Source organism: Macrosteles quadrilineatus, unplaced genomic scaffold, assembly GCF_028750875.1.
Source record: "Macrosteles quadrilineatus isolate MER2022 unplaced genomic scaffold, UCM_ALF_1.0 Scaffold_1__1_contigs__length_201487025, whole genome shotgun sequence".
In the NCBI taxonomy this organism is placed as follows: domain Eukaryota; kingdom Metazoa; phylum Arthropoda; class Insecta; order Hemiptera; family Cicadellidae; genus Macrosteles; species Macrosteles quadrilineatus.
Window position 1 is genome coordinate 54,796,621 of NW_026542594.1, and position 19,036 is coordinate 54,815,656.

Genomic DNA, 19,036 nt, shown 5'->3' on the forward strand with positions numbered 1-19,036 from the left:
GTCTAGGCGAGTTGTCCGGAGTGTTTGAAATGTTTATGACAATTAGATTATGGTATCAGCAAACCTAAAATGCTACGGGAAGGGAGGAAAACAGGTCCGCAACGTAGGAAGTGATGAAGGAAGTAGTCAAGGTGAGCTGTCCGGAGTGTGGGAACTGTTTATGACGATTAGATTAAGGTATTTGCAATCCTAAAATGCTATGGGAAGGGAGGAAAACAGGTCCGCGACGTAGGAAGTGGTGAAGGAAGTAGTCAAGGCGAGTAGTCCGGAGTGTGGGAACTGTTTATGACGATTAGATTAAGGTATCTGCAATCTTTAAATGCAATGGAATGGAGGGAAACAGATCCATGACGTAGGAAATTGTGTAGGATGTAGATGTGTGGATTTATGCATCTCCAATACTACGGTGCTTTCAGAGTGAACTAATGATTTTCCCCGAGAAAAGCTCGGTCCCCAGGTACTATAATCAAATGACGACACTAGCTTGAGGTTCGTGACGTATGAAGAGGTTAAGGAAGTAGTAAAGGTGAACAGTCTGGAGTATGGAAACTGTTTATGACGATTAGATTAAGGTCACAACGTTCCTAAAATGCTACGGAAAGGGAGGGAAACAGGTCCGCGATGTGGGAAGTGGCGAAGGAAGTAGTAAAGGCGAGCTGTTCGGAGTGTGGGATCTGTTTATGACGATTAGATTCAGGTATCTGCAATCTTAAAATGCTATGGGAAGAGAGGGAAACAGATCCGCGACGTAGGAACAGGTGAAAGAAGTAGTAAGGTGAGCAGTGTGGAGTGTGGGAACTGGAAACCGTTTGTAGCAGTTTTAATGTATCTGCAATGCTGAAATGCTATGAGAAGGGATGGAAGCATGCCCAAGACATAGGAAATTGTGAAAGAAGTAGTAAAGTCTAGCAGTACGGACAGTGGGGATGTTTGTTGCAATTATATTAACGTATCTAAAATACTAAAATGCTATGGAAAGCGATGAATACAGGTCCACGACGTAAGTGGTGAAGGAAGTAGTAAAGGCTGGCAGTGCAGAGTGGGGGAACCGTTTGAGCAGATGGATAAATGAATTTGTAATACTTAAATGCTATGAGAAAGGAAGGAAACAGGCCAATGACGTAGTAAATGGTGACGGAAGTAGTAAGGCTAACAGCGCAGAGTGTGGGAACTGTCTTTGGCAATTAAATTAATGTATCTGCAATCCTAAAATGCTATGGGAAGAGAGGGAAACAGGTCCACGACGTAGGGTGTGGTGAAGGAAGTAGTAAAGGTGAGCAGTGTTGAGTTTGGGAATGGATTAATGTATCTGCAATGCTAAAATGCTACGGGAAGAGACTGTAGACTGTAATATGTTAGAATGATTACGAAGCACAAATCGATACATATTTTCGATACATGCAATCGTTTACAATTGAAATTTACAACTGAGTTGACAACAGCTGATTTTTACTCCATAGAGGCTAAAAACGATTTTTACTCCCTAAATATTAAAAATGCTACTTTAGACCCGCAGCGCATGCATGAAAAAATACTGTTTTTACTGCAGTAAGACAAAAACAATATAATATGAACCCTTGATGACTCCGCTCAATTTTGTGGATGCCTCTGCGAACGCCACCTAGTATTTCTTACTAACTATTCACATTTTACAAAAAAAAAACAGTTTTACCCTCCCTGATGCAGCAAACTTAAGTACTTGTTAAACTAATTCTATTTAAATCAAGAATAAATGTTATATTTTTAAGTAGACATTTCAGTGTAAATACAATCAGTCAAATGGAAATTCGCTTAGTCTGCAGGTTTGCTGCGGCGGGGGTATTTTTAATAAGTGCAGTTCAGTCCATCCAAATTATGTGGCAGAACGTGGATCTAAATGCCGAATTTCCAAATATTGTAATGTAAAGATATAACAAAATAAATATCCACATTACATAGACGACAGTCATGACTGGGTGTGTAGCTACCGTACAAGAATATCGCAGGCCTTAAACATGTTGTTAAAAGCATTTAAAATAAATTTTCCTCCCGTACTTTATTTACCATAAATGTTATTAACCTCATGTTATTTTTCATTATCTTCCAAATATTTCAAGAAAATCATTTCACCGCATATCATACATGGTTCTTTGAGTCAATGGATTTATTTGTCTACAGTTAATTTAATTATCACAGTAAGTTTCAATTTTCATTCAAATTTCACAATTAATTAAATCCGACCTGAATATAAAATAGCAAATGCAAGTCCGCAGTTTGCGTTTTTGATCAGTAACGTAATTAAAATTTACCAAAATAAAGTAAAGTGTCTAAATCTAGTGCAACAAACCTAAATATTGACTACTGGTTTTGATTAACGTCAATTAGTAATACTTAATGTTATTTAAGGCTATTGTATGTTTGATAACTGACCTCCTGAATTAAGTTCCTAAGTACACTATTATTGTCAAACAATGCAATAATGTTATTTCATACAATTTGTACCTGAGGAATTTAAAAATGGAAAATGCATTTCTCGTGTAACAAAATCTTAAAATGATACGATTCGTAATGATACGATCTTAAAACGAGCCATTCAGTATTCGTATTCAAAACACCAAACACCCGCCACTGGATCAAAATATGTCCGCTACAAAGCATTAAAACAGCATAGTACAGTGTATTAAAGAGGTGTGATTTATTTCTTGGTACTAAATTAAGTCATTCTTCAAGTATAAGTAAAACTTCAGCATGGGCATACTCTCTAACGTACTATCATATGATGGATTAGCTGAAGGCAGATAAGTCCGATTCAAGCTTATATTGCTTACTATAAAGATTGTTGTAATACAATTATATTTAACTAGTGGTCGTCCAGTGGTCGAAAACTCGACCAAAAATATTTTATGTACAGGTTTAAAATTATTTAGGCCCAAAAATCTTTAGCTGTGTGAGTAACTACGGACTTCTGGAAAATTTAAATATGATATTAAGATATGTGCTTACTCAGGAACAATGCCGTTCCGGGACACTCTGTAAAAATGGACGTTAACGTGATTATAAGGCTGTGGTTTCCTAGACGCGTAATAGATGCGCAGCGGTTTAGATGCGCTGCGGCTTTTATCTAGGTCCAAAATCGCAGACGTCGTGAGTGGTTTCCTAGACTGCGTACAATACACATGGTTGGTGCGTAACATAAGTTCACGGGAGAGATTACTAGTGGCTACTATGATGTTATACGATGATTTAGTTGACGAAATGGATACTTTAGCATTAAAAGCTTCGAAGAAGCGTAAGCAGTGAAAAGTACATGATTAGGAACTGTATGTGGCACTCACGGATGTTTTAACCGTAGTATTAAAGCAAATATGTAAATTTAAAATTTAAACAATAAATCTTAATTTACCCTCTCCAACTTTGCTTTTAATTTTATTATATTTTATATATTATAATTAGTTGTCGGGAACATTTAATAAGGGAATTAAATATTAAAATTACACATTATGGGGAAATTAATACTACATAACGAATTATATGAAATGTAATACTAATTCAATCAATTTGTCGTTGTTGTTGGAGAATTTTGCCTTCGGGACAATATTTACTTCCAAATCCATTGCACAAGATACGTCTAAAACGCAGCGTAACTCAGATTCGACTGCTCTGAAAGCAGTCGGTCAAAAACGCAGCTATTGGTGCGCGCGTATTAGATGCGCGCGCATTAGATACGCAGCCTTGGAAACCGCTTACACGAAACTCCATAAGACAAGTTTGCTGCGTCTTAGATGCGCACACGCAGCGCATCTATTACGCGTCTAGGAAACCACAGCCTAAATTTGCATTTTACATAGTCAAAATACAATAGGTATTGCGCAACCATGATATGTAATGTCATTAACTTTGGTTCAATAATAAAAACTACACCGTGTGCTTACTCAAACAAACATAAACTTGCTTACTGTACAGCAATAAAACACGTAAATAACAAAAAAAAAGGAAATCTAGACTAGTAGACTACTGATACCGTAGTCATCATAGGCTACTACTACATGATGTTTCAGAACAGAAGTATGGTGATAAAAATATTAAATAACTCATAAAACACTATAAAATCATAGTACTGTACTTAAGTCTTTCTGATAATAACAACAGTGATATAAATAAGATAAAGATAACAATTATGTAAAACCCCTCTTATTATTTCTCTTTGTTCTATTCTTTCTTTGGTTTCTCTCCATCCACAAGTTGTCATGGTTACTAATCACCCAATGACCCAACGACAAAATGGTGTAGTGTTGTGACAGCAGACAGGATCAGACGATTGTCAGTATGTCAGTGTCAGTGCAAGATTGTCAGTCTGTAGGTGCGAGCGTATAGCTTGACCTTGAAGCTACTGATCGATATTTCTCCGTTTTGCTCCCATCTTATTTTTGTCAAATAAACTGTAATGTTTCAATAATGGGTAATCTACTGCAGATAAAAATTGCCGTAAATAAATATATAGTTTATATCGAAATATTAGACTGAAAAACACAATTCATAAAACATTTTCTTGGGATTTCTGAGGTTATATAATATATAGGCATCATGTTGATCCGATCCCAGTTGAGCGAGGTTCTAATGTATTTGCAAGTTTAAGCTACAATTAGAAAACAACATCACATTATAGTTGGTATTCAATGACCGATGTATTATCAAAAATTAATTCATAACTTATTTTGATATTAAACAGAAGCATTCATTACAGCTTGCAGCACTTATTGGTATATATAAATAAAATCCAAGTTACTATTACTTAAAAAAATAAAACACGAAATTGTGAGGCCGTTCAATTTTTACAAACACAGTGTTAAACATTTTACTCTGCAGAATACCGGATGGTAAAGAGTGTTTGGTTTCAAGAAAACAAAATAAAAAAATAGTTTAGCCAGCTTTACTATTTATTATAAAAAAACAATAGAAAGGAAACCATAAGGATAGGTATAGGATTGAACTGAAATAATTGCAGGGAAACTTAAATAGTAAGTCCACAAACTGTACATCGTTAGAGAGAGAGAGAGAGGGGGGGGGGAGTGAGAGAGAGGGAGGGAGAGAAAGAGAGAGAGAGAGAGATTTGATAAGGAATCTGAAAAGTAAACAAATAATCGTTTCTGGCGTTTGTCATGGTGTCCCCCCCCCCCCCGTATTTGCACTCGTGACCACTTTTTGTTGCTTCCTTATCTTTCATCCGTCCCAAAATAGAGTTCCTGTAATGGTTTGTTTATAAAATTATTATAAACATCTTTTATCTATATCGAGTGTAGTTTCGTGGTTATTCTTATCAGATAGAATAATATCGTTGCCACATGTAATAGTTCCTCCTTCGCGTTACGCGATAGCGTAAAAAAACAGTTTCCGTATCTCGGAGATGATTCACGTATATTTCCCGAGATAAAGAAAATCCGTATAATTCCCGATCTTCCCGGTCCGTGGACACACTGATTGTACGTCAATAAAGGAGATATTGATTAAAATTTCTACTGAAGGTGAAAAAAAAACTTAAAATATGGGATGATGACCGGGTAGGTTTTTAAGATTCAACCATTTATAATTAAAGAAAATCCGTATAATTCCCGATCTTCCCGGTCCGTGGACACACTGTAAATATTGTACGTCAATAAAGGAGATATTGACTAAAATTTCTACTGAAGGTGAAAAAAAAGAAAACTTAAAATTTGGGATGATGACCGGCTAGGTTTTTAAGATTCAACCATTTATAAGTAATTAATATTCGTAGTTCCTTATTAGAGGTGCATCATCTTTATTTGGAATATGAACATGTTTAAACATTAACACGTAGTTAATCACTATCCCAACATCAATAGTAACAAGGAGTAAACGAAGGTTACCGACCGCTGGGTGTTACCGCTACAAAGTAGGCGAGGAGGGTGCCGTACTGGCTACACTACTCCACAATAGAACACACGATGAGACAGTCTCCGTATTGGTATTGCAGTTACGCTTATCGACACAGGCAGCAGCACCGGTTAAGCTGTTTTCAAACGTATAAAGTGCACGGGAAGCCATACCTGACTGGCTTTTGGGAGAGCTGACTGGCTTTCGGGCGGGTGACTGCCACACCGAGTAAATTACCAGCGCAGTGACTGCCTCTCCGGGTGGGTACAAAAGTATATATATATATGTGTCCGTCAGCACGATAACTCGAGCAAAAATGATCCGATTTTGATGAAATTTGGTACAAACGTGTGAACGTATGTTTATTCTAACGAGTACGCGATCCAGCACATGATCGGACCATGGGAACGGGGGTTTACGGGGGGTTTTATGGGGTAAAAATAGGTTTTTCCCATTTTTGACCTAAAAAACATAAAATTTAGCAATTTCTTTCCAAACCATTTTGTAGAGCTTAAAAAAACAAATAATTTAGTATATTGAAGCGTTATTATGCGCCTAATGGTTACGGAGAAAATTCCAAAAAATTGTAAATTTAAAATTCCCATGTTATTCTTATGGAGAATAAGTAAACTGTTGTAGTTTGCTTGTTTGTGAACATATTTTGATCAAATTTGGAAAATGTTTTTATTTGTTACTAACTATTCACATTTTACAAAAAAAAAAACAGTTTTACCCTCCCTGATGCAGCAAACCTAAGTACTTGTTAAACTAATTCTATTTAAATCAAGAATAAATGTTATATTTTTAAGTAGACATTTCAGTGTAAATACAATCAGTTAAATGGAAATTCACTTAGTCTGCAGGTTTGCTGCGGCGGGGGTATTTAACTATGCGGATATTAACTATCCAGTCTGGACTAGCAACTTAATGTACGCGTACCGTCCGCCGCGCAGTTAATTTGTGGCCACACGTGTGTTTGTAAATAATGTATCTATGTGTTGTTTCTCGTGACGTATTTATGGACTGTAAGACGACCTCTTCGGAGTGATATTTATGTTCCTTCATCGCCTGAAGATGGCCCCACAGCTGGGCTGAAACCGGTCGCCGCTCATCGGTGATGTCTGATCACTTTGACGGATTAAAGGTATTTTAACCTCTAGATTAATTTATGCGGATATATCTGCTAGCCGTTTGCGGATGAGTAGAAAGGCAGCGGTATATCCGCCACCCGTCTTTGAAGATATGACCATGACAACGTTAGGCAATAAATAACATTATGTAAACAATCAATAAAGACAATTAATGTTGAGCGCGAAACGTCAAAGGGTGAGCGTAGGAGAGGTAGGTGGTGCGCGGGAGAGGGGTATACATGGGAGAGGGGCAGGCGCGGGTTAGAGAGGGGAGTGCGGGAGAGAGTGCAGCCATGGAGAGAGCAGGAAACCTTGGTACCGCGAAACATCTGGTTACTGCTCAAACACCTGCCAGTCTGTCTGTCTGAAGAGAAGGTGTTTATATCCGCTTCCAATCCGGAAAATGAAAAACCATAAGCGGGTATATCCGCCACTCGTCCTTTATCGCCAAAGACTTAGGCGGATATATCCGTCACCCGTCTGGGAAGGGTTAAAAACAAGACAGCTTTAACATGTTCGCTACCGATCGCCACATATATGAGACGCTGCGGTCATTGCCATGGCCCGAGGTATACATTTTAATATTACACATAGACCAGATGTTACTTGGTAAACAGTACACGCAGACCATATGGGCCAGTGATGCAGCAAAGTAAAAAACAGGTTTACCTACGAACATATGACGTCACTAATCATCATATCCATGACGCACATATGCGACAGAAATCTCTGTAGACCACTGCATAGAATTCAGGGCCTTCAAATAGACCATTACGAAGATATAAGCTTTCTAATAACAGAGAGACACCAACGCAAATATGCGACGTCAGTCTATTTTAATGGGACCAGCTGTCACATATGTGTGTCGCTGGTCCATATGAATGAAAAATTTAGTACTGTTGCGGTAGCAAACGTGTTAATAAAACGCTCTCTATAAAAAATTAAGCCCTTTGTAAATAATTTTGACATAACACAGGTAAATAAAAAAATAAAATCAGAAATAACAAATTAGAACATTGTACAGTGAATTTACTGACATTCATAAAAAAAAAACTAGCTTACATTAGATGAAACTGACAATATTTTTTAGCGTTTTGATGAATTCGAAGAACATTACTATATTGCAAAAGTAGCTTTCAAGGAATTTTCAAACAAAAATTTATCTTTGAATTATAATATTTAAAGTACATTTCGAGGCCTGGTTTAAATCATTCAAGTTCTGGTAGTTCAATAGACAATGTTCAAGAATCAAATCTTTTAAAGCTTCAAAATTCAATCTACAACCTTTTGATAGATAAATATGAAAATTGGGTTTCCTTCTTCGACCTATTTCAATCAACAACTAATGAAATTAGATTTGTTCATCGGGATATTGATCAACCTATTTGTTAATGCGTGGCATGTAGACATGTTTTGTTCCCACGGGTGGTTTGAGTCTGCTGGTATTATACAGTCACTTGTAGTTGGTTTTCTATAAATTTCAAAGTTATGAGATCTATTTTCCTTTGGAATCGTCACGTCTAGGAAATTTATTTTGTTCTCTTGTATCTCTTGAGAGAATTGTATCGTGTTTGATAAGGAGTTGATATAGTTTAAAAGTCTTTTTAATTACATAAAAGAAAAGAATCTAATTAAATACTTGGCATTTAAAAATGGATACAACCCTAGAATGATAGAAAACATGATTAAGAAAAAACAAATGAAAAAGAAAAACAAAATTGTAACAGAAAAACAAAAGAATGATTTTATTTGTGTTCTATATAATAGTAAATTCAATAGAGCAATCAGGAAAACATTCAAAAATTCTACATTAAATGTAAGTTACCGAACCAAAAACAACGCATTAGAAGTAATTAAGGGGGGAGTTCATGAAAAAAGTAAAAATCTTTAAATTTAAGCTTTAAGTATTTATACTATGTATGATTGTTACACATAACCATGGAAACATAAAACAATTGTGGAAAAAAAATTTCCACCCCCCGAAGGAAGGGGGGGGGGTCGGTTTTACCATTTACAAGGGTTCGCTAGATCCTGTACGGATTATAAACCATATATGCAATTTGAATTTTTTTTCTTTCCAAGTGTTCCTAAGGGTGTGCTCTATGATCTGTAGGATGGGTTTGACTTTATCATAATAAGTAATAGTAAAAACAAAAAGTTAAAAATAAAAGCTGAATTTTACAAAAAAAATATAAAAAATGTTTTTTAAAAATATGTTCTGTTTATTTTTTTTTTAAATCCATCCTACAGATCATAGAAGGGAATAAACGCAACAAAAAAAAAAAATTATCATTCTATCTGTCATAGGAGCTGAGCTATGTAATTTCTAAGGTGTAAAAATACAACTTTCGGAAATCACCAAATAACTAAAACAGCGCGCTTTTCAGTACAGTTTAACTAACAATTTACCTTTAGAACTGACCGGGCCCATATGTTACACCTTCATTTTCCTTCCTCTTCTCTTCCTCTTGCATGTTCTTTATCTTTAAATAATGCCTCCTTCTCTTCAACCTCGCACACTTGGCTTTTTCTATTCTAATCTGACGACGACGGTCACATATTTTTGCCAGGGACGACGCTTTACTGCCAGGTGAGAGTGATGCATTTATCATACTTGTAATGGTTGCTACATTTCCAAAGTTATATTCACTGATTGCATCAGCTGCTGCAATCTCTACTAGTCTTTTTGACACACTCCTGGACTTTTCGCACTTACGCCATATATTGCTATGTAAGCTTTCATTGCTGTTTTGCGTTTGCCCCTTCAGACATTTTCTCAAAAGCTCTGCATCAGTCAGCCTCTTATAAACTGGTATCAAATACTTCAAAACAGTATCATTGATGGGAGTCTTTATGTTATCACTGTGGTTACCTGGTGTTTCATTGTTGGCCAGAGCTCTATTATAAAAACACCAACTATGTTCTCCCCGTGGACATTTGAAATGTTTTGGATATTTGTCCGTAGAAATGCAGTGATATAGAGTGCCTAAAATAGAGTTTTTCATTGATGTAACATCCTTGTTTATATTTTCAGCTATTGCATTATGATAATACCTTGTTAGTTTTGTAATTGTTTTGTCAGTCAGACTGCCAAAGGTCTTTCCCCCGAGTGTAACTTTTTCGGCTTTTCTTGTGTCTTTCACAAGGTTTCTCAGTGCAGTTCCAAGTCTTTTGGAAACATGGTTGATGCATTCTTCTTTTGTGATTGATACATCACCATACACATTCATTTCTTTCAGGTGACTAAAAACTTTAGAGTCCCCATCACTGACTACAGTCGTGTACCGGAAATTGTATTCAGTCGAGCGTGTCCACAATATTTCTGCAGCGGTGACTTCCATGGCTGGAGAGGATCCGCTATAGTTTTTTCACACACTGGAGCATGTCCTTGAAACCGTATATTGAATTCAGGGCTGTCTTCACCCAATTGTTCCTTGGTAAGTGCGCAGTTGCGACAAAATTTTGATAATACACAAAAATCTATTACCAATCCGGTGTCAATATGAATTACACTCCCTACTCCATAGTTTGATGTAAATCCACGCTTATGCCAGCTTCCATCATAACTAACTGCCAAATCTATAACACTAGTTTCTGTAAGAGAATCATCTTGCTCCTTACAAAAATCCCGAACCTGTTTTCTGGCTTTGGCCAAGTACTCACCGCTGGTCACTTTAGATAACTTGTGAAGTGTAGTACAGCTTTTGTGAAAAAGCCCTTTGCTCATAGGAGTCATATTCATTATTAGTGAAAACTGCTCAACAGCAGAGTGACCTTTACTTATGTTTAGGAAGGCTTTAGTTACTCTTCTATTTACATCAAATTCTGAATCGCCAGAAATTTTTTTTGAACTTGATACACATACAATTTCTTTTTGACAAATTCCGCACTCAACCGCTAAATAAGAGTTAAATCCTACTTTATTCTTTGAAACTAAAATAAGTTCAGGTTCTAGGCAGTCAGGACAAGCAAATTTTTCTACCATAGATTTCAAAGAGTTCAAATCAACTAATAAATACTCAGGCGCTATTTCTTTGGATAGGCCTACTTCTTGGTCGATTTTAAATGTATATAAATAAAATTAGGTTCAACAGGTACCTAGGTTTGCTGCTACAGGTAGGTTATTATAGTGTGTTTTTTTTTAATAAAATATTAATAACTTAGTGTAAAATAACTAATTTTCCAAGTTCATAATATATCTATAAACAAGCAAACTACAACAGTTAACTAATTCATAAGAATAGCATGGGAGTTTTAAATTTACAATTTACAAATTTGAATATTAAAATTTTGGTTGTGTTTACTAAAAATATGGCGATTATTCGTCACAATTCGAATACTAACCAAAGGGGTTTTCAAAAGAAGATGGAGAGATGGATAATATTAATTCGTACCAAACACCGAAAATATTGTATGCAGTGAGGTAATCTACCATATTTTGTAAAGTACTTAAATTACTTAAAGCTTAAATTTTAAGATTTTATAGTATCACACTATTTAACTAAATGGGATAAATTATCATAATCCTTGAAAGTAACGGTCAATTTCCATGTGTTTCACCTATTTTTGATAAATAGAAAAAACTAAATATACTTAATCACAAATAACTCAAAAGCCGTTGGGTTTAGAGAAAGATGATAAATACAAAAAATGTGTATTTTTAGATGGACTACATTTTGTATATTTAGCTTTTTCCTGTATCTCTAATAATAAAGTCACTATAGCGAAAAATACAGAAATATGCCGCCATTTTCCAATATGGCGGCCGTAGCACAGCTTCAATTTTAGGGGACTTTTAGTATGTTCAAAAGGAAGGTACACCCAACATCTGTACCAAATTCCCCGGTTGAGCTAATTTTTTTTAGGTTTATGGAATTTTTCTCTTATTTTTACTGCACTAGAAAGCCTTTCCTCTACTCAAATTGCTTCTCTTAGTTTGGTATCCTTCCTCTTCAAACGTGTTGATACTGCTTCTATTAAGTAATCAAAAGCGTTTTGGGACATTCGATAATGTTCAAAAAAACTTGTCTGAATACTTTTGTAGTTTAATATGCAATGTGTGGAACATCCCTTCGGACTTTCTGTTGCTTAATATTGGATGGATCCACCATTTTCGCTGCTGTGAACAGCGTCTTCTTGATAAAAGTACACTGATGACACTGTGAATGTTAATTTGCGGCATGATCCAGGGCCAAGTTGAACACACTAAACTACTTGTGGTCAGTGGAGCCACCAACTGTCACGTGTAGCGTGCTACAATTTGCAGCACAACAATTTACGGCAGGTGGAGCCGCAGCCTTAATAATCATTTCTGCCGGAGGCTGCCGGAGGCAGTAAGGATTCATAGTTATGTCTGAAACATTGAAGGGACTAGAAATAAACCTGTATCAACTGTTATTTAAGTTTATTTTTTTGGAAAACCTGGTTCGTATGCGAGTCCAGATGATTTGGATACGGATGAACTGGACTTTACTGTATACTTTTTCAGGCTCTGTCACCACTAGGTGTGGGTGTGGCTACTGGGGAGATGATTTGTAACAGAGTGATGTTCAAACAATTCCTCCAGTTGGGAGCGATGCAGTACTGTCAGATAGACGCCTGCAGAGTGGGAGGTGTAAATGAGTTGTTGGCCATTTATCTGATGGCTCACAAGTTCAAAGGTAACTCATTTCTTTTTTAAACATAAATGTGTTAAAAAGGCGTGTAGGAAAATTAAACGGTGAAAAACGTTGTTTCCAAATTTTCCTCTAGTTGCATTACGAGTGTAAAATTTCATTAAGACAACTTTTGATAATTCACATGTAGTGTTTTTTATGGTTGTGATTATATTGTTATTTAAAAAATCAAAACAAACTATTTAGATTTTTTAAGTGCTCTAAAAAATGGCAACTCTGCAATGACTTATGACCATCAATTACATAGTTCTTTACTAATCCTACAGCTGGTATATTACTACTACTGTCTCCCATATCATAAGTGTTGCAACTGATAAGTGAAAGTCTATAGTTATTTTTGCATCATTGTTTGCTGGTTTGATCTGTTGCAGTACCAGTATGCCCGCACGCCGGGGGTGTCGGTCTCTGTGAGATGGTTCAACATTTGCAGATATTCGACTACATTGCACTATCAGGCACAATGGAACACAGAATGATAGAATACGTAGACAAACTACACGAACAATTTGAAGAACCTGTTGTCATCAAGCAAGCCAAGTATCAAGTTCCCAAAGTGAGTTACACTCATGGCAGGGCAGTAGTTCTGGAGTATAATGTGGTCACCATCGATCTCTATTACTACAACTGGGTTGCACGCTGTGTGCTGGGTTTTCGCTCCTCCCATCACCTAACGTCTGAGCTGTCTCCCTCTTACTCATTACGTCTTATGGCGTTTCCGTGTTTGCGCTCGGAAAATACGCTATATCTCTGTTCATAGTGGCTCGATTATCAATTTATTTACACAGTTGTAATCTGCATAAAATTGCGGAGATTATGGTATATTTTATATCAAAATAATTCTTTTTTAGATTATATTAATACTTAAATCTACTAAATACGGATTGTTATTGTCACTTTTTAAATTAATTATAAAGCTGTTATTGCTAATGATTAATTATTTTAATTTAGCATACACACTTATGTTTTTAATGTTTAATCTTATGTTTTTTATGCATTTAACATGTAAGCGAGAGCCGCAGCGTTAAAATAAATATAATATCCAAGAAATAATCTAATTTATGATTTTTGATTGTGTAATACAGTAGGCCTATTAACTGATTCAAACGATCAATAAATTAAATGAAAGCCTAAGTATTCAGCATCAAAATTATTATTATTATTTTATCTTCCCATTCTCATTGGGGCCTACTCTCCCTTAATTAGAGTAGTGGTGGCAGCGATACCTCCTGAAGACCCTTGACTTTTCTCGCGACCGGTACAGAAATACCTCATAAAAATTTGTTTTTATGTTGGTTTTTCACCTTGGGTTTGCTTGAAACTCGTCCGATTCGAATAACTAATAGCTTATGTGAAAGCGGGTATTTCACTGAAGGTTCTTAGACCAAAATATAAGATTATATAATTAAAGCTTGTGAAATACATCTTAAATTGATGTGAGAATTTGAAAATGATTCAAAGTATGTTTTTTAGTCAAGCAATACAGTAGATAAATATATGCCGTTTGCTTCATGGCAAATCTGTGCGTGCATACCTTCAATTTGAGACCCCAATCATGAAAATCGATCGGGTAGAGCCAAATGAACTCGGAAAATAAAAACCAAATTTAACTTCCATAAGAAAAACATGGGGAGCGAATTTCGTTTAGGTATAAGCCAAGTGGGATTATAGATAAATATATGCCGATGCCTGGGGCAAATCTGTGCGTGCATACTTTCAATTTGAGACCTCAATCATGAAAATTGGTCGCAGCAGAGCCAAACAAACTCGGAAAAGAAAAACCAAATTTTTTTATATATAAGATTTATCATTTTAGTAATAAAATATGATTCATACAGCTAACTTATCCAAAGTCATATATTTGTTCAGTTGGAGTGCCAAATGAAACAAGCACCAAAAGGCTTGGAATAGGTTATGAAAAAACATGTTATTAACAATTTACAATTTCCTATGTGTTTTTGAGCAGTATTAATTTGTGCAACTTTATGTTTCTAGGCTTACAATTAATTGTGGCAAAAAATTGTATAATTTTGAAAACTTAAAACAACTATAATTGTGACTTAACTTCTCTAATCCCTGATGCTTTTGTAATTAAATAAATTATAATCGGGTTTAAAGTGATTTGATTGTAAGTACAAAGTAATATGCATTAAGTAAATAAGATAGCCTTAGACCTCTGTATTTTAAGAGGCTTAATAATAATAATAATTTAACATAAAAATATTAAGTCAGGCACTTTTCTTGTTTTAATAATGATACAACGGGGTTTTTACTGACGTAAAACTACATCAAAAGCTTCGTACTTTTATAACGAGTACAATGGTGGAATTGGCATTTAAATAGAATAAGTATCAACAAAGACATGACAGTTTTAATCAATGAAAACACATTCTCCCCATATAAAGTGAATGGCAGCGGCAGTGCGGTTCATACGTTAGGTGGTGGGGGGAGCGCCGCACCGATACGTGTGTATCTCTGAGCAGTACAGCGCGTGAACCAGTTGTAGTTATAGAGATCGATGGTGGTCACATATATTTCAACAATATTGTGTTAATTGTTTCTCAAAATATGTCCATATTTTGACTTCTGATTAGTGGGAAATATTTGAAACTAGCTGTACCCACGGGCTTTGCCCCGTTTAACTTCATAAGTGAACTCGTTCGCATGGCTCAATCATGTCCTGGTTGAAGTTCGTTCGCTACGCTCACTTGCCTTCAGGTTAGCTCGTTCGCTACGCTAACTCACCTCCAGGTTGAAGTTCGTTCGCTACGCTCACTCACCTTTTCGCATGGCTCAATCACGTCCTGGTTGAAGTTCGTTCGCTACGCTCACTCACTTTTAGGTTAGAGCTCGTTCGCACTGCGCTCACTTGTCTTCAGATTAGCTCGTTCGCTACGCTAACTCGCCTCCAGGTTGAAGTTTGTTCGCTACGCTAACTCGCCTCCAGGTTGAAGTTCGTTCGCTACGCTCACTCACCTTTTGGTTGCAAATTAGCTGTTGTAATAAATGTAAAAGAAATAATAGTGCTGCACCCTGTTGGTAATCCTTGTAACTTTAATACTATTGAACATCATAGAACAGAACCAACTTGTTTAATTGAAACAGCTGTTAAGATTCATTAATTCCATTTAAATATGAGTACTCATAAGGTTAACATGGGAAACTCCAGAGCCACTGGGGCGGAGCCCAGAGGTCGGAGGGTAAAATCCTTTCTTAGTGAGCGTCTACTACCCAAAAGGAAGATGCCTGCCAAGTTTCAGGTTCCTAGGTCTTATGGTTTCTGAGATTTCGTGATGAGTGAGTGAGTCAGTGGTATTTGAGCTTTATATATATAGATAACAAAGCTTATATAATACACTTGTTCAGTATTCATTAAAAGGCATGCCAGCTAGTGATGCGCGATTGTGAGATTTACCATTCGAAATGGCCAATGACAATAATTAGTTAATTTTAGCGAATTTCCCAATAGGGAAGTAGGTAGCTATTACCGTAGGTCTCATGGTAAGACCTAGGCCTGGGACCGATTTACTTTTTAATTTTGATGTCCCCTGAGGCCAAAAACACTATTAGTTCAAATTGTTATACATGTATATATATATATATATACTAGCTGTAACCCGCGGGCTTTGCCCCGTTTAACTTCTTAATTTTCAAGATGATCTCGTTCGCATGGCTCAATCACGTCCTGGTTGAAGTTCGTTCGCTACGCTCACTCACCTTTAGGTTGGAGCTCGTTCGCTACGCTCACTTGCCTTCAGGTTAGCTCGTTCACTACGCTAACTCACCTCCAGGTTGAAGTTCGTTCGCTATGCTCACTCACCTTTTGGTTGCAAATTAGCTGTTGTCATAAATGTAAACGAAATAATAGTGCTGCACCCTGTTGGTAATCCTTGTAACTTTAATGCTATTGAACATCATAGAACAGAACCAACTTGTTTAATTGAAACCTTTCAAATGATATGAAGAGTATCTTAAAGAGTAGCTCAAGAATAAGCTTGGAAAAAATTTGGCGCTGTTCCGTTCAGTAGGTGGGTACTAGTTAAGGTAATACGGTACTTAACTTCAAAGTCCTTTTTTTAACGTTTTGACCCACCCTATAAATACAGTTAAAGATAATTAATTTTTTTCACCAAAATTGTTGGGGGTGATTCAGGGGTGTCCATCCCCCCTAAGGCTTTTGACGCAAATTCCCTCCCAAAATTGGTCAAGACAAACCTGCCCAATCCAGTCGTATAGCTTCACTCCATATTTCAAGTGTCACTTTAACCGTAAAACTGTTTTTTTTTTTGTAAAATGTGAATAGTTAGTAAGAAATAAAAACATTTTCCAAGTTTGATCAAAATATGTTCACAAACAAGCAAACTACAACAGTTTATTTATTCTCCATAAGAATAACATGGGAATTTTAAATTTACAATTTTTTGGAATTTTCTCCGTAACCATTAGGCGCATAATAACGCTTCAATATACTAAATTATTTGTTTTTTTAAGCTCTACAAAATGGTTTGGAAAGAAATTGCTAAATTTTATGTTTTTTAGGTCAAAAATGGGAAAAACCTATTTTTACCCTTTAAAACCCCCCGTAAACCCCCGTTCCCATGGTCTGATCATGCTGGATCGCGAACTCGTTCGAATAAACATACGTTTACACGTTTGTACCAAATTTCATCAAAATCGGATCATTTTTGCTCTAGTTATCGTGCTGACGGACACATATATATATATATAGCTGACCCGGCGAACTTCGTATCGCCTAAGTTATAGGTTTCCCCTAAGACAGACCGATGGAAAGAAAGTACCGTTACGTTTAATTTTCAAGATGATCTCGTTCGCATCGCTCAATCACGTCCTGGTTGAAGTTCGTTCGCTACGCTCACTCACCTTTGGGTTGGAGCTCGTTCGCTACGCTCACTCACCTTTAGGTTGGAGCTCGTTCGCTGCGCTCACTTGCCTTCAGGTTAGCTCGTTCGCTAGGCTCACTCGCCTCCAGGTTGAAGTTCGTTCGCTACGCTCACGCACCTTTTGGTTGCAAATTAGCTGTTGTCATAAATGTAAAAGAAATAATAGTGCTGCACCCTGTTGGTAATCCTTGTAACTTTAATGCTATTGAACATCATAGAACAGAACCAACTTGTTTAATTGAAACAGCTGTTAAGATTCATTAATTCCATTTCTCATAAGGTTAACATGGGAAACTCCAGAGCCACTGGGGCGGAGCCGATTGGACGGGTCCCGAAATTGATGGTGTATAAACCTATTCCATGAAATTCTACACGTATGTACCAAGTTTCGTGGCAATCGGTTCAGCGGTGTCTGAGTTTATCACTGCCAAATATATATACAAACATCCTCTTTTATACTTACTTATAGATCTATATGTCCATCTGCACGATAACTTGAGTAATTTTTGTCCGATTTTGATAAAATTTGGTTTGAAGGTGTAAGGCGTGATAAACTTGAATGAGTTCGCGAACCAGCATGATCGGACCATGGGAACGGGGGTTTTATGGGGTAAAAATGGGGTTTTCTCATTTTTTACCCCTAAAACACAAAATTTATCAATTTTTCTCCAGACCTTTTTTAAAGAGCTTAAAAAAACAAATAATTTAGTATATAAAAGTGTTTTTGCACAATAATTGGTTACGGAGAAAAATCAAAAAATTGATAATTTAAAATTCCTATGTTATTCTTATGGAGAATATTATAATATGTTGTAGTTGGCTTGTTTATGGATATATTTTGTTCTAACTTGGCGTTTTCATTTATTACTAAGCTATTGATGTTTTAATAAAAAACACACTTTATTAGTTTCCAAGTAGCAGCTAACCTAGGTACTCGTTAAACATAAGTGTTAATTTAATAGATTAATAATTGAAAATCAATCCAGGCAAATGGAAATTCGCTAAGTCGGCAGGTTTGCTGCTGCAGGGGTATTATATATATTGTTTTGGGAAATCAATAAAAGTAAGTAATGCACTTTTCTTTAATATAATCAAATCAAATCATATCATTTATTTGTCTTTTGGATTTTTACAAATCATTGACAATGTCAACACATCAGCCTATGTATAGGCCTACGTCATATACATACATACTATACATCTACAATAGTATAGGATTAAGTATCTAGAGGATGTAAAAATTAAAATGATAAATTAACTTAACTTTTTTTCTTTTACACTATCTATTAATAAAACGCAAAAACATTTGAGAGCTTAGTAAATTTCTTAAAATGAAGGGAAAAAAGAAAAAAAATATGAAATAATATTAATTAGGAATAGTTAAATTCCAACAACAGCAATTAAACACAAACAAAAATGTGTTCAAGTTTTTTTTTTGTCAAGCAATCAAAGAATTTAGACA

At 36.0% G+C, this 19,036-nt stretch overlaps 1 protein-coding gene across 2 annotated transcripts in view; it reads left to right on the plus strand.

Moving 5' to 3' along the window:
- The window catches only part of LOC128983109 (mitochondrial enolase superfamily member 1-like), a 148,463-nt gene extending 135,015 nt beyond the window's left edge, over positions 1-13,448 (plus strand). For both annotated transcript variants that reach the window (XM_054402271.1, XM_054402272.1), the window contains exons 9-10: positions 12,490-12,661; positions 13,048-13,448. In XM_054402271.1, coding sequence (XP_054258246.1) covers positions 12,490-12,661; positions 13,048-13,433 — 558 coding nt within the window. In that variant the 3' untranslated portion in view covers positions 13,434-13,448. The remainder of the gene's footprint in view (positions 1-12,489; positions 12,662-13,047) is intronic.
- The last annotated feature ends 5,588 nt before the right edge of the window (positions 13,449-19,036 follow it).